The 13,506-nt window shown below is 47.5% G+C and overlaps 2 protein-coding genes across 8 annotated transcripts; one reads left to right on the top strand and one right to left on the bottom strand.

Moving 5' to 3' along the window:
* Positions 1-7: 7 nt before the first annotated feature.
* znf384a (zinc finger protein 384 a) lies at positions 8-8,028 on the bottom strand. 5 transcript variants are annotated; one of them, XM_047018658.1, is made up of 12 exons: positions 7,891-8,028; positions 6,421-6,488; positions 5,794-6,076; positions 5,379-5,501; positions 5,005-5,043; positions 4,420-4,571; positions 4,227-4,303; positions 3,531-3,755; positions 2,522-2,689; positions 1,775-1,853; positions 1,430-1,588; positions 8-773 (listed from the first exon to the last, which is right to left on the bottom strand). In XM_047018658.1, the coding sequence occupies exons 2-12, from the start codon at positions 6,481-6,483 to the stop codon at positions 393-395; spliced, it is 1,749 nt and encodes a 582-aa protein (XP_046874614.1). In that variant the 5' UTR covers positions 6,484-6,488; positions 7,891-8,028; the 3' UTR covers positions 8-392. The 5 variants fall into 5 exon arrangements, with proteins under 5 accessions (XP_046874614.1, XP_046874615.1, XP_046874613.1 ...); XM_047018659.1 differs by lacking the exon at positions 7,891-8,028 and adding an exon at positions 7,546-7,882; XM_047018657.1 differs by lacking the exon at positions 7,891-8,028 and adding an exon at positions 6,679-7,538.
* Positions 8,029-8,552: 524 nt separating this feature from the next.
* kifc1 (kinesin family member C1) lies at positions 8,553-13,372 on the top strand. Of its 3 annotated transcripts, none has more exons than XM_047018652.1 (16): positions 8,553-8,750; positions 9,245-9,275; positions 9,468-9,545; positions 9,734-9,833; positions 9,965-10,018; positions 10,117-10,155; positions 10,258-10,456; positions 10,616-10,781; positions 11,035-11,202; positions 11,328-11,441; positions 11,589-11,873; positions 11,979-12,143; positions 12,307-12,445; positions 12,600-12,739; positions 12,846-12,919; positions 13,137-13,372. In XM_047018652.1, the coding sequence occupies exons 1-16, from the start codon at positions 8,611-8,613 to the stop codon at positions 13,255-13,257; spliced, it is 2,013 nt and encodes a 670-aa protein (XP_046874608.1). In that variant the 5' UTR covers positions 8,553-8,610; the 3' UTR covers positions 13,258-13,372. The 3 variants fall into 3 exon arrangements, with proteins under 3 accessions (XP_046874608.1, XP_046874610.1, XP_046874609.1); XM_047018654.1 differs by having other exon boundaries at positions 8,554-8,738; positions 9,208-9,275; XM_047018653.1 differs by having other exon boundaries at positions 8,554-8,750; positions 9,208-9,275.
* The last annotated feature ends 134 nt before the right edge of the window (positions 13,373-13,506 follow it).

Raw genomic sequence — 13,506 nt, 5'->3', positions numbered from 1 at the left:
TCTGTCCGTTTTCCCTCCCCCTTTGATTAAGCTAATCCTTTCCCTCTGCTTCCTTTAGTGCATTCTAGAACAGTCTGTCTCATTCGTTCAATACTGGACATTAAACCAGAGCCCATGATCCTTTTCTTTGTCTCTTTGCCCCCCCCCCCCCTTTGTTTGGCTCATCTTGATTACATGATTAGGACCTCCATTGTCCATTTATCTTCTCCAAGGCAGTGTCGCTTTTGGATTTACTTTAGTCCTATCCACCTCAGTGATCCTTTCTGTCTCTCCTCTCCTTCATTCTGTCATTCTCCTGCACCCCTCCAATCTGCTCTGTTCATCCCTCTCTCCTGCTCTCCTCTTCGGTCTGTCCATCCACCTTACCACCCTTCCACCTTCCACCTCAACATCTAGGAGTTCATGTGCTCCACCTGAATGGCCGAGGTGGAGACAGTGAGACAGAGGTCCTTGTGTGCCACCAGCTCAGCCACGCTAACTGGTTTGTACTGGATCTCCCCCGCAGACACCGTCTTGTACTGGTGCAAATCAAACGGACACGACACGCCTTCTGTCTGTTGGTAGCTGACTGGAGGTGGGTTGGGGTTGGCTTGATTCGGCACCTGACTCACCCCTCCGTGGCCTCCTCCTCCGCCTCTGCCCCCACCCCGGCCGCGGCCCCTGCCCCGCCCGCCTCCAGGGGTTTGGCCCTGGGCCTGCTGTGCCGCCACGGCTGCCGCCACTGTCAGGGGGTCTGGGTTGTGCTTCCTCATGTGCTTCATCAGGTACGTCTCCTGCAAGGTTGAGGAGGGAGAGACGCTCTGATTCATTCAGGCTAGACTGGGAAATTTATTGCAGCCTACACTCAGTATGATGAAAAACATTACTAGGGTGCAGCTTTTAAAGACTGGACATTGGAGGGGCAGACAGACACACATCTAGGCTATGGTCACAAATGCACATGTAAATATCCAATCCACAGCTGTCAGTTACACAAGGAAACTGCAACCTCTTTGTCAACTAAAAGCTTTTACCATTAACTTCATCCATCAGTAGGGAATTCTGACTAACATTCTAGCTTCTAACTAACACAGCCACTTACAGAGACAGTAGCTTCATGAAGCTCTGTAGTCACCTTGAGGTTAACTACTAATGCAGCTACTGGAAGAAGTACACATGAAAGATTAGTCTTCAAAACCTAACACAATCTCCTCATCCCATTATGAGACACTTCCTAAAACCCCCCTTCCTCTGAGGATTTACCTTATCAAATCAAATTAAATCAATTTCCATACATGGAAAACGGTGTAGATAAGTAGGCAAGTGTAGTTGTAGAAGATGAAACACCAGTGGTGTTTGGATGTGCTGGTCTTTGTAACAGGTGTAGGGAGGCCCTGTGAGTGGCTGGCAGGCTGGGAGTGGGTCTGTGGCGGCTGATTGGCAGGCTTACCGAGGTATAGGAGCGGTTGCAGAGGCCACAGGAGTACAGCTTGGCATGTTTGACCGTGTGAGTGGACAGGTGCACCTCAAGGCTGGCCGCGTCTGTGTAACCACGGTTACAGTTGTGGCACTTGTACGGCTTGTCTTTGTTGTGCTGCCGGCGGTGAGACTGGTGGAGGGTGGAAAGCAATAGGTTATTTCTTTCATGTGTTACCTTAAGTTGATATGTTATCATCTTGATACCATTTAGACTCAACGAGGGGATGATAACCATATCTAAGTTTTGGACTGTAACAAGGCTTTGAATGCGTCTGGAAGGACTGTGAAGATGTTCTGTGGTACTGTGCTGCAGTACCTGCAGGTTGGAGAGCTGGGTGAAAGCCTTCTCACAGCCTGGGTGGACACACTTGTACGGTCGGTCACCAGTGTGGATCCTGGAAAGATGACAGACGGTACCTATGAACTACATTTCCCAGAAACCACGTGTGACCTAAAAACTTCCTCATAGTAAGGCAATTTTCTTCTTCACTATAGAGCAATAGACAAGACGGAGGAAGGAAAGGCAATGAAGGAAAACAAATCAAAATGGAGCAGGCTGGACAAACGAAGGTGGTGGTGACGATGAGGAGAGGGCTGTCTCACTGCTCTATAGAACAGTCTAAATGCTCTACAGAGCTGTCTCACTGCTCTACAGAGCTGTCTAAATGCTCTACAGAGCTGTCTCACTGCTCTACAGAGCTGTCTAAATGTTCTACAGAGCTGTCTCACTGCTCTACAGAGCTGTCTAAATGCTCTAAAGAGCTGTCTCTCTGCTTTACAGGGCTGTCTCATTGCTCTACAGATCTGTCTCACTGCTCTACAGAACTGTCTCTGCTCTACAGGGCTGTCTCTCTGCTTTACAGGGCTGTCTCTCTGCTGTACAGAGCTGTCTCACTGCTCTACAGAGCTGTCTCACTGCTCTACAGAGCTGTCTCTCTGCTTTACAGGGCTGTCTCACTGCTCTACAGAGCTGTCTCTCTGCTCTACAGAGCTGTCTCACTGCTCTACAGAGCTGTCTCTCTGCTCTACAGAGCTCCAGAGGTGTGGGGCTCACTGCTGTTACCTGTGGTGCTGCTGTAGATGACTGAGCTGCCTGAAGGTCTTCTGGCAGTAGGAGCAGGTGTAGGGCTTGGCTCCGCTGTGGATACGGATGTGTTGGGCCAGGTAGCTGGAGTTGGCGAAGGACTTGGAGCAGTGGGGGCACTTGTGGGGCTTGCCTTCAGTGTGGTTTCTAACAGGGGGGGTAGAGAGAGAGAGAGAGAGAAAGAGAGAGAGACTTGTTTACATATTTGTTCTTGTGGTCGATGACAATCTGACTGATTGAGGTAGTGTGTGCTCTTTTTGTTGCTGTGTCTGAGTTGAGAAACACAGAACAGAAAACATACAGCAGCAGGCACAGTCACCCTTTATTCTCTCTCTCTCTCTCTCTTTCTTTCTTTCTCTCCATCTGAGGGGGCCTACTAGTTGTCATGTGTGGCCTAACCTAGTGATGAGGTAGTGTGTGAGTCAGTGAATGAGTGAGCGCTTGTCCTGAAACTGAATCTAACAGCCTACACCTGTAGGACCCCAAATGGAATGTTTTGAGTAGGATGAGAGAGAAAACATGAAGGGGATGAGGACATGGACCAATGACCGAAGAAAGAGTAAGATGAGAGGACGGAAGGAATAGAGGAGAGAATGGAGGGATGAAAGAGGAGGGAGAAATACATTCCCATTCAAGCAGATGGGCGGGCAGACAAGTAGACTGAAAGAGGACGGATTACAGCAAACACGACAATAGCATTTCAACACAGTAAGCAGACAGAGATAACACATCTAACTTCATGCCCTGTTTTGCTCAATATGACTATTGGGAGACTTGGGATGACTGTCAGCTCCTGAGTTCTCATCTGTGGAACTGCCTGAACGCTGCGACCACACACCCCAACGTCTACACACACCGATGAGAACACACACCTTCTGTCTCTTTTCTCCCTTTCACTCTCTCTTATACACTCACTCACACACACACACACACACAACCACTCCAACCCCACCCCCCCCCACCCAGCAGAATTCCAGGTGACTCGTACCGTGTGTGCTGCTGTAGATGACTGAGCTGCCTGAAGGTCTTCTGGCAGTAGGAGCAGGTGTAGGGCTTGGCTCCGCTGTGGATGCGGATGTGCTGGGCCAGGTAGCTGGAGTTGGCGAAGGACTTGGAGCAGTGCGGGCACTTGTGGGGCTTGGCCTCTGTGTGCGACTTGGCGTGGATCTGCATGTCCGACTTGCTGAAGAAGGTCACCGCGCACATCCGACACCTGGGAGACGGAGACGAGCGAGGGAGGGATAGAGAGGGAGAGAGGGAGGGATAGAGAGGGAGAGAGGGAGGGATAGAGAGGGAGAGAGGGAGGGATAGAGAGGGAGAGAGGGAGGGATAGAGAGGGAGAGAGGGAGGGAGGGAGGGATAGAGAGGGAGAGAGGGAGGGATAGAGAGGGAGAGAGGGAGGGAGAGATGGAGGGATAGAGAGGGAGAGAGGGAGGGAGAGATGGAGGGATAGAGAGGGAGAGATAGAGAGGGAGAGAGGGAGGGATAGAGAGGGAGATAGAGAGGGAGAGAGGGGGGGATGGAGAGTGAGAGAGGGAGGGATAGAGAGGGAGAGATAGAGAGAGATAAAAAGAAAGAGCCGATAACACCCAAAAAATAAGAGAGAAAAGGAGCCCAAATGATGTAAGTTACCAGGTAATGATACTGGTAACCATGACGAAGAGGAAGCCCGCTCTGCTTGTACCTGTAAGATTTGGTCCCATCTTTGTTGCCGTGGTCATCCTCGTCATTAGACAGGTCGTAGGGGTCGGCAGAGTGGTGCTGAGAGAAACAGTAGGTAACTTGAATGTCATTTCCTACATTTTATTTTCTCGCCCCCCCCCCATTTCCTGTTCCTTGACCATGCGGCATGCATCCCTCGTGACGCCGTCACTCACCTGCCCGCCAGCTGCCAGGTGTGCCAGGATCAAGGCGTCGCTCCCTGGTGGCAGGGCAGCCCCCACGCGGGGCATCATAGACTTCTTCTTCCTGCCCCGCTTCCCTGGGGTCGGCATGACAACCTGGGGGATAACCACGTCATCCTTCTTGTCTGAAATGGGAGAGAGAAGAGGAGGAGGAAAGATGGGGGAGGGGGAAGAGAGAGGAACAAAGGAGACAAAAGAGTATTGACATTAAAAACACCAGAAACCATACTTCCAAGAGGGGCGAAGTGTGTCTTAAAGATCTCTATAGGAGCACCAGTCCACAGCAGAACCATTAGACTGATCGAACAACTCAAGCAGACCTGTGTCCAATGAGCACACGTCAAATATTGAAAGTATCCTATGAAGAGCATTTGGTTTCGTTCTTGGATTTAGCTCCAGGTCTGACTAGTCAAGGGCTGAGCGCGCAGTGGGTTTGGATGAGATGACAGAGGCTGGAGAGGTGATGAGCGGGCCTAAGCTAGGTCCTTTGAGTGCGGCAGTGGTGGAGCAGAGTGGGGATGGAGGGATGGGTCGATGGAGGGATGGGTGGGTACTCACTGTGGCTGTAGTAGTAGAGAGAAGAGTGCTGGCTGCTCTCTGACAGAAACCGAGAGAAGAGCAGAACACACTCAACACACGGAGCTAGCTAACTAGCTCTCTTCTCCTCTCTCTCCGTTCCGCCATCCCAGCGAGGGGTGGATGAGGGGTTAATGGTTGCTCTCAGCGTGCTGCAGGGGGTTAGCGCGTGCTGCAGTGTGTGGGTGTCTTTGAGTGAGTGTGTGTGTAAGAGTATGACAAGTTTTAATAAGCAGCTTTCAGGCACACCAGGAACCACATGAAGGAGATCATAGTTGGTTTATGATAGGGCTCCAGGAGTCAAAAGTCGGTCGGGAAGGGGTGGGATCCAAGGGTTGAGGGTCAGAGGTGGTTACCTGTGTTTGTGGGGTGCAGTGCGGACACTATCATGGTGGTGGCGTGGGGTCCGGATCCGAAAGATTGTGTGGAGGCAGGAGGGGTGACCAGTGTGCCTTGGGGAGTGGTTATCACTAGCCCCGCTGAGAGGGAGAGAGAGACCATGACTCACCTGCATAACCATCCTAGTGAGGACTGTAAACACTCACATGCATACACGTCATGAACAGACACACACAAACACACAATCTTAACCAAATGATATGTGGGGAAACAATGTTTGAGAGAGATGGAACATGTAGCAGACATTATGGCACATGAATCACACTGCGAGAAACAAATGTCACCATGTAGCCATGTAACTCAGCACTGACACACCACACACAGGCAGGCAGACAGACTAACCGTGTGTGTTTTTTACTTTTTTTTACTCACCTGCGGTCATGATTCCAGTGGAGGAGACAGGTACCACTGTGATGTTCTGGGAGGTGTGTGGCTGATGCAGGTGTCCCCCGCCACCCCCCATTGAGGGTCCACCTCCCCCCTCTTGTTTGGGCACCCTGACTCCCGCCCCCGCATCCATGGTAACGGAACCCTGAGGGCCGGTGTGTGCAGCGGCAGGGTAGTGCGAGGACGAGGAGGAGTGGGAGAAGGAGGGAGAGCCCTTCTCCGGTCCCAACTGATCCTTCATCTTGTTCAGGAACATGGCGTTCTCTATCTGGAGTAAGTGATCGAGGGAAGAGGGAGGGAGGATAGATGATAGCCAAAAGGGGGGGGGGGGAACAGGAATAGCAAGAGCAAACATGGGTGAGATGTCAAAGGAAAATGAGGAGTGAAAAGTTGGGTTGAAAAGGCGAAAAGTGTGGGGAGAGGACCTGGTGATCATTTGAGTGGACTAGACAGCCAATGTATTCAAGTTTACATGTGCATCAGTTTCTGATGTTTTAGCCCTCCTTTGCCTATAGGTACAAGCTTATCATTTAGAGCAAACAGGTACTGTTGTCTTTAAACTGCGATGACAACATGTGTATTTCATGAGACGTCCAATAATAAGGTTTCTACCTGTCCTTGTACTGTAGGGACGGGGGACCAAAAGTATGATGAGTTGAAATGGGAATCTTCCATTATTTCTGTAATTGAAAAGCAACACACTTAGACACACCCCCTCATCTGGCATCAGGGAAGACGGTGCCCATTTCAACCAGATGGGATTTTAAAAATATTTTCAAAATGACTTTATATGCGATTGATAGAGGTAGCCTGACATTATAGAACACATCACCCAAATAAGAAATCTACCCCCAGGGTGACTCAACCAACCAGAGTATTTGGCAGGCTTCTTTGTCATCGACAGTACCCAGGTGAGATCTCAACTGGTTTGACGTCGACACAAAGTCACTCTTGAGCTTGGATCAACAGCTCAATATCTTTCAGTTACAGAGCCCAAGATTATAGGTAATAGACTAGCTTTCATTGTAGATTAGATCAACCATGCATTTTGCCATATACGTGTCTGTTGTCTCTGTGGTGGTAGGGGCGTAGCATAGTATGTGATTGTGTAACGCACTAGGATGAAGGAAACATGCAGAAGCTATCATTGTGATAGAATGTGGGCAATCTTGGACTTCTAGAACGCCCACTAAAGGAATGGCGCGAGATCCATTGTACAGGTTTTTAGTTTATTATTCCCACATGCACAAAGTTATTGAGATGGCATTTGTTACACGCTTAGGCTTTAGCTGATATAGATGAATGTAGCTGTTATGATAGTTTTCTATCTTATCCATGCAATTGAGCCGACCCTCTCTCAACATTGTCTGCCATTATTGGTAACGTGCTCATAGCCTAGTGAAAACGACATAAATAGCCTTTAAAAACATGTGCGACGCAGATTCCAGAAAACATGCAACGTTACATTACAGATTGCAAGCAGTTGAGTAACGTTGTATGGCATTTAATTATGCTCGGTGTACAATGGTAGTTTCTAGCAAAGGTTGCATAATAGCCATTTTGATGGAAAGCACACTGCTGTGAACGTTTATAGAAACCTAGCCAAAACCGTTAAAAACGCATTCATACCAGTCTTGCCATAGACAACACAGCTGATAGTGATGTTTACCAACAACTGTCAACAACACATTAAAGGAACTGTGAAAGTAGCTGGACGTAGCTACCAAGCTAACTTGCCTCCATTAATTTCAGCTTTTGTTCGCTAGGTTGCTACAATGCGGCCTATATTCACTGATATGTCATGACATGAGAATAAAACTTGCGCTTCAGAACATAAATGTCCAAATGCCTAAGCCTCCATCCCTCTCCCCGTTCGTCTCACTGAGAAAATAAAAAAATAAAAAAAAAGTCACGAATAAAAAAAACGAACAGAGAAAAAAACGTCGACGCGGAAAGCCCTGTGCGAGACGCAGCTTTATGCAGACTTCCGGCGGTCGAGACAGGGGAATGAGGCTGCTCGTCCGAGTTGCCCTAAACACACTGAAATAATTAACGATTGAGTAATTGCTCGATGTTAATTACCGGTGCAGGCGATTCCCTTTCAAGCCCGGAGCTTCCTTGGGCCGGACAGTTCGGAAACTCAGTCCAAATCCGCCCGAACCCTCAGATTCACCGATTTTTTTCCCCCCCGTTTCTTTTTTTTTCTTCTCTTTTTTTCCCTTACCCCCCCCCCCCCCCCCCCCCTTCTTGTATGTCTGCCTGATTCCACTGTACCCTTCCGGAGTTTTGATATCCGGTCTAGTTCATCTCAAATTATTGTAAAAATATATAAATGCAACATGATTCAGTATTTAACTATTACGACCATGGTACATGGTTGACTTATGTCTTATTACTAGAGAACAAACATCTACAATCCTCTTATTGATGTAAAATATAATCCTACATTGGCATACTGATAATCAAATTAATTTAATGATGGCTCAACATACTTTCCACTGCTAGTGATACGCTTATTAACATTTGTTGATATTAATTGTTAATATGACTAACGTATCAATATTATGGGCTAATACTAATTCATGCAAATCATTACTTATAGGTAGTCAGATAGGTAGGTACACAACACATTCCGATCACTCAGTATGTAAAGTACCCTCATCAAACGATTCTAATATATTTAGTCTCTTTTATGTAGCCTACTAGCTGCACCGTGGGGCGGGCTAAGAAGCCTAAACAAAGGTTTGGCAAGAGCTGAATTGTGTGTCGCAAACCATAAGATGGCAGTAAAGTATCTGATGGATGCCAACTGCTGTGAAACAAAAAACAGAAGAAGAAGAAGATTCATTGACATCGACCAATGGCATTGCACGATCTGGAAGCGGCAGCAAAACATTTCAATTTCAAATTCAAACGGCTGCAGAGAGAAGGTACAGGAACTGGTAGGCTGATCAGACTTTATTCAATAATGATAAGAAATTCCACATCCAATGCATTTTTACATCCATTTTTACCGTACAGTACAGTAGTACGTAGCCTAGCACAAAATGTGATAACTTTGAAAACTGAGCCAACGGTTCATTCAGTAGAGCTAAGCAAGTTATTGGCCTGAAGTAAAATAGCTTGTTTGTTTTGGTTTGCGAGCAATTGGTGGCACTGCGATTAAGTCTGTATAAACTGTACTGTACTACACCAAACTAGAACTGAATCTTACCATAATGTAAAAAGGCTTGTTCTGTATTGTTTATTAAGTTGAGATTGGCTTGCCAATGTAGCCTACGTACTGTACTAGTACCAGGCTACCACTAGCAATTCGTTTGCTAAGGAACACGCGAAACAAACAAGTTTAAGCTTCAAGTTTAAACAATTGCTGCGGGTTTCCTTTATTTCCTCACACAGGAAGACTAGTCACCTAGCGAGCTCACACACGTTACAGTACAGTCAGTACCTGGAAGATGAACAAGGAGGTAAGTTGGGGTACCAGACTCAACTAGCTAGTGTTAACATAACGAGAGACACTCATCTCAACCTTTCGGCGTCTCATCACATCCAACTACGTTAGTAGTAGCTAACGCATTTACCACCTTTTACAACTATGATTGTTTAGAATGGATAACTCATTTTTGTATTCATACACATATGTATATATTCCTTTACAGAACGCATCCAAACTTCCAGTCATGTCTGGAAAAAGGATCCTCAGCACCGAGAGCAGTCTTGACTCACAACCTGCTCAAGTGAGTATTTACTGGTTAAACAATATCTAGCCGGCCACATAGTTGGCTAAGAAGCCAAAAATGTAGCTAAAAGGGTTAACATTTTAATTTAGCGTAAGCTTTAAGAACATGCTAGGTATTTTGTTGGCCTATTATTTGAACTAGAGATTGTATGAATACTAACATCAATGTAAATGCTTCTTCTTCAGAAGAGAATGAGGAAGGTTGAGCCAGAGCCTGTTAAGGTACGGCCAGCAGTAAGTGTCATTGGCTCCAAGAGGGTCCCTCCACCTAAGCGACCAGTAATTGGTGAGTAAAATCGAACAAAACGCCTGTAGTTGTTTTTCATTCATATATATTATATTTGGATGAACAATGCCAATTGACGCCAACCTAAGGGAATGAATTACAAAGTTATGGTCTATTGTGTTGGTTCTTAGCCAAACCTATCAGGCCCACAGGGGCTGCTACTGTGGCTGTTGGTCCCTCCAGGGGTGAGTTTTTGTGTGTTTGTGTGTCTAGTTAATAAATAGTAATAGACTAGGTCTGGTGGCACATCACTCTCGTCACAATGTTCCGTTCTGTTCTACAGGTGTCCAGAAGCAGCCGGTTGCCTCGGTCGCCAAAGGAGGTTGGTACTGCAGCCTGCCAAAGATCCCCTCCATTAGGCTCAATGACAAGTCTAAGGATGCATGTGGCTGACCCTGGTCTGGTTCACCTCTCTCTCGCACAGTCTCAGCAGGGGGGTCCAAACGGCCAGCATGGGACCTGAAGGGGAAGGTGAGCGATATGGAGGGGAAGCTCAACAACTACCAGAGCCGTGTGAAGCTGGCGAATCAGGAGAATGAGGGGCTGAAAGACACGGTTGCGCAGAGCAAGCAGAAGCAGGCTGAGATGGTGGCTGAGCTGAGTAAATTACACAAACAGATCAGGTACGCCACCAGTGGAATGGCAGACAGGATTGCTCAGAAAGGCTGCCTATACTGGATCCAACACATGCAGCAAATGTACGAGCTTGTGTCCAAACTCGGAGAATAACCCTAGATCTCTGTGTGTGTGCCTGGCCATGTTTCCCTGGTTGTGTGTTTCAGCCAGTATGAGGCAGAGCTGTCAGCCCTGTCTGGAGTCAAGCAGCAGCTGGAGGAGGTGACCAGTGAGAAGGGCTCCCTGGAGAAGAGCCTGAGCAGCCTGCGAGCAGAGCACCAGGTGCTGCAGGGCCTCAGGGACGGCCTGGAGACAGAGCTCCACAACCTGCAGGTGGGTCACAGCTCAGAACCGTGTCCTGCTCCCACAGCTGCCAGGGAGCACACTCTAGCCCCCTGAGGAGGATATAACAGATGTACGGCTTCCCAGACAGTTTTAGAAAGATGGCCACTATCCTGTGAACTAGTGTGTGTGTGTTTGTATGGGTTCCTTTTCTGTTATACCCTTGTGTGGTGTCTCCTCTAATCACTTCCAAACCCCCCCACTCCCCTTCCTGTCCTACTGCCCCTCTTTCTCTCTTGTTCAGACCCAGTTCTCGGTGCAGAGCTCCAGCTTGTCTCGATGCCAGATCACCCTAAGGGACGCTCAGGAAATGGTGCGTACCTTGGAGGAGACTGTGGCTCGTCAGACGGATGAGCTCCATGCTGGGGAGATGGAGCGCAGGAAGCTCCACAATGCCATCCAGGAGCTGAAGGCAAGCCTACCCAACTACACCTTCTAAGCTACATAATCCCTGGATCACGATAACTGGATCTGAAAAGATAATTTGATCTTTCTCATACTAAGTATGTCTGCCTCTCCACTCTCTGGTCTGCGCAGGGGAACATCCGTGTCTTCTGCAGAGTCCGCCCACCATCAACTGGAGGTCTAATGGACCACATCCAGCTCCCAGTCCATGACAACAAGTCCATGACTCTGGCCAAGACTGAAGAGGTGAGAACCAGTGCTCTTCCAACACTGGGAGACCTGCTCAGTCATTTTATAGATGGAATAAATGTTCTTCAAGATGACTTTTCATGAATGATAGTCATGGAACAAAACCTCATTCTGCCCCCTATCCCACCTGCTATCCTCCCCCAGTCCCACACAGGCCGTGGCGGTGAAACCCAGAAGAGCTACAACTTCAGCTTTGATCGGGTGTTTGGACCCTCCTCAAGCCAGAAGGAAGTGTTTGAGGAAATCAACCTGCTGGTGCAGTCCGCCTTGGATGGATACAACGTGTGCTGCTTTGCTTACGGCCAGACCGGCAGCGGCAAAACATTCACTATGGAGGGGGATGAGACCGAGACCAGCAGGGGCGTGATCCCCAGGGCTGTCCAGCAGATCTTCAATGCTGCCAAGAGTCTCCAACAGCAGGGCTGGGAGGTTGGTTGGTTTCTTAGATGAATATAAACAATAAGGTTATTTTCAGAGCCATACAGATCTCGCTGTAGAGTAGAAGTAATGGATACCAAAAATGGTTTCTCCTAGTACACTTTTACGGCCAGCTTTGTGGAGATTTACAATGAGACCCTGCGGGATCTCCTCTACACGGGCAAGCCCAACAAGAGGCCTGAGCATGAGATCCGCAAGGTGAACAACAACGAGGTCACTGTCACCAACCTCACATACCAGAAGGTCACCACTGAGGATGAGGTATGCTAACTTGCCTCTATTCCCACTCTAAAACACCAGCCTGGATGGTTTTCAGCTGTATTTGTTTTGTATTGGTTGTGAACTAATTCAATATTAAAGATGTTAACCATCTTTTCTTTACTCTCTTCCCTCCTTTCCTACTATCCCTCCTTCTCTCCTCCAGGTGTGCAACCTGATTGCGCTGGCCAATCAAAATCGCTCCACCGCCAGGACACTAATGAATGACCACTCCTCCCGCTCTCATTCAGTCTTCCAGCTGGACATTGAGGGCGAGAACTCTGGGCGAGATGTCAAGTGCAAGTGTATGTCCAGGGCACACAGTATAACTTCTACACTCTAAAGACCCCAAATTACAACCTATAGATCACAAACCATACTCTATATACCAAAACACTCTCAAAGGTGTAATGAATGTTGATGAGTTGGAGGCTAAGGCTAAACTGTGTCTGATTGCAGCATCTCTGTGTCTGGTGGACCTGGCTGGCAGTGAGCGCGTGCAGAAGAGCCAGTCACAGGGAGAACGCTTCAAGGAGATGACAGCCATCAATGGCTCTCTCACCAACCTGGGCATTGTGATTGGAGCTCTGGCCAACAAGGTGGGTCACAGACACCAAACAAAGAGCTGCATAATAAATGTGACATTTTATGTGACGTCTCTAACCCAGTCTCTCGCTCGCTCTCTATCTTTCCCTCTATCTGCAGGATAGCTTCATTCCTTTCAGGAACTCTAAACTGACATACCTTCTTCAGGGGTGCCTGGGAGGGAACAGCAAAACGTAAGTGGGAGGAAAATGGATAACAGGTGGAAAATAACTAAGAGCCAAATATTAAAAAGCTCTGGGTAGGAGTCCTGTTTTTAGAATCAGTTTGGATGCATTTGTGCCAGAGAATCCTTGTTGGCATTTTTAGTGTTTAAGTAGGTGTTCTTCCATGCATCCCAGATTCAGAGGAAAACTAATGCTGCCTTTGTTTTGTCTCCTCACTTGTTTCCAGTCTGATGTTTGTTAACATTGCACCAGAAGCAGACAGCTTCGGAGAGACCCTCAACTCTCTGCGATTTGCCAGCAAAGTAAACGACTGTGTGATTGGAACGGCATCCGCCAACCGCAAATAATTTTTTTACAAATGATTTTATTGCATTGAATGCATTTTATAACTACTATTATCAATTATAATTCCTTTAATACCCATTACATGAGCCTTTCAATAAATAAAGGTTAGTTTTCATGGTTCTGTGTCTGCTTGGTTTATTAAACATCAACGCAAAAATATATCTGACATTTTTAAGTTAAAGTTATCCATTAAAAACCCACTTCTCCCTTAGACTTTGGATAAGGAGACCACTGTAGACTATTGGAATGCA

Source organism: Hypomesus transpacificus, chromosome 4, assembly GCF_021917145.1.
Source record: "Hypomesus transpacificus isolate Combined female chromosome 4, fHypTra1, whole genome shotgun sequence".
Classification (NCBI taxonomy): domain Eukaryota; kingdom Metazoa; phylum Chordata; class Actinopteri; order Osmeriformes; family Osmeridae; genus Hypomesus; species Hypomesus transpacificus.
This window is presented reverse-complemented; position numbering and strand designations above follow the sequence as displayed.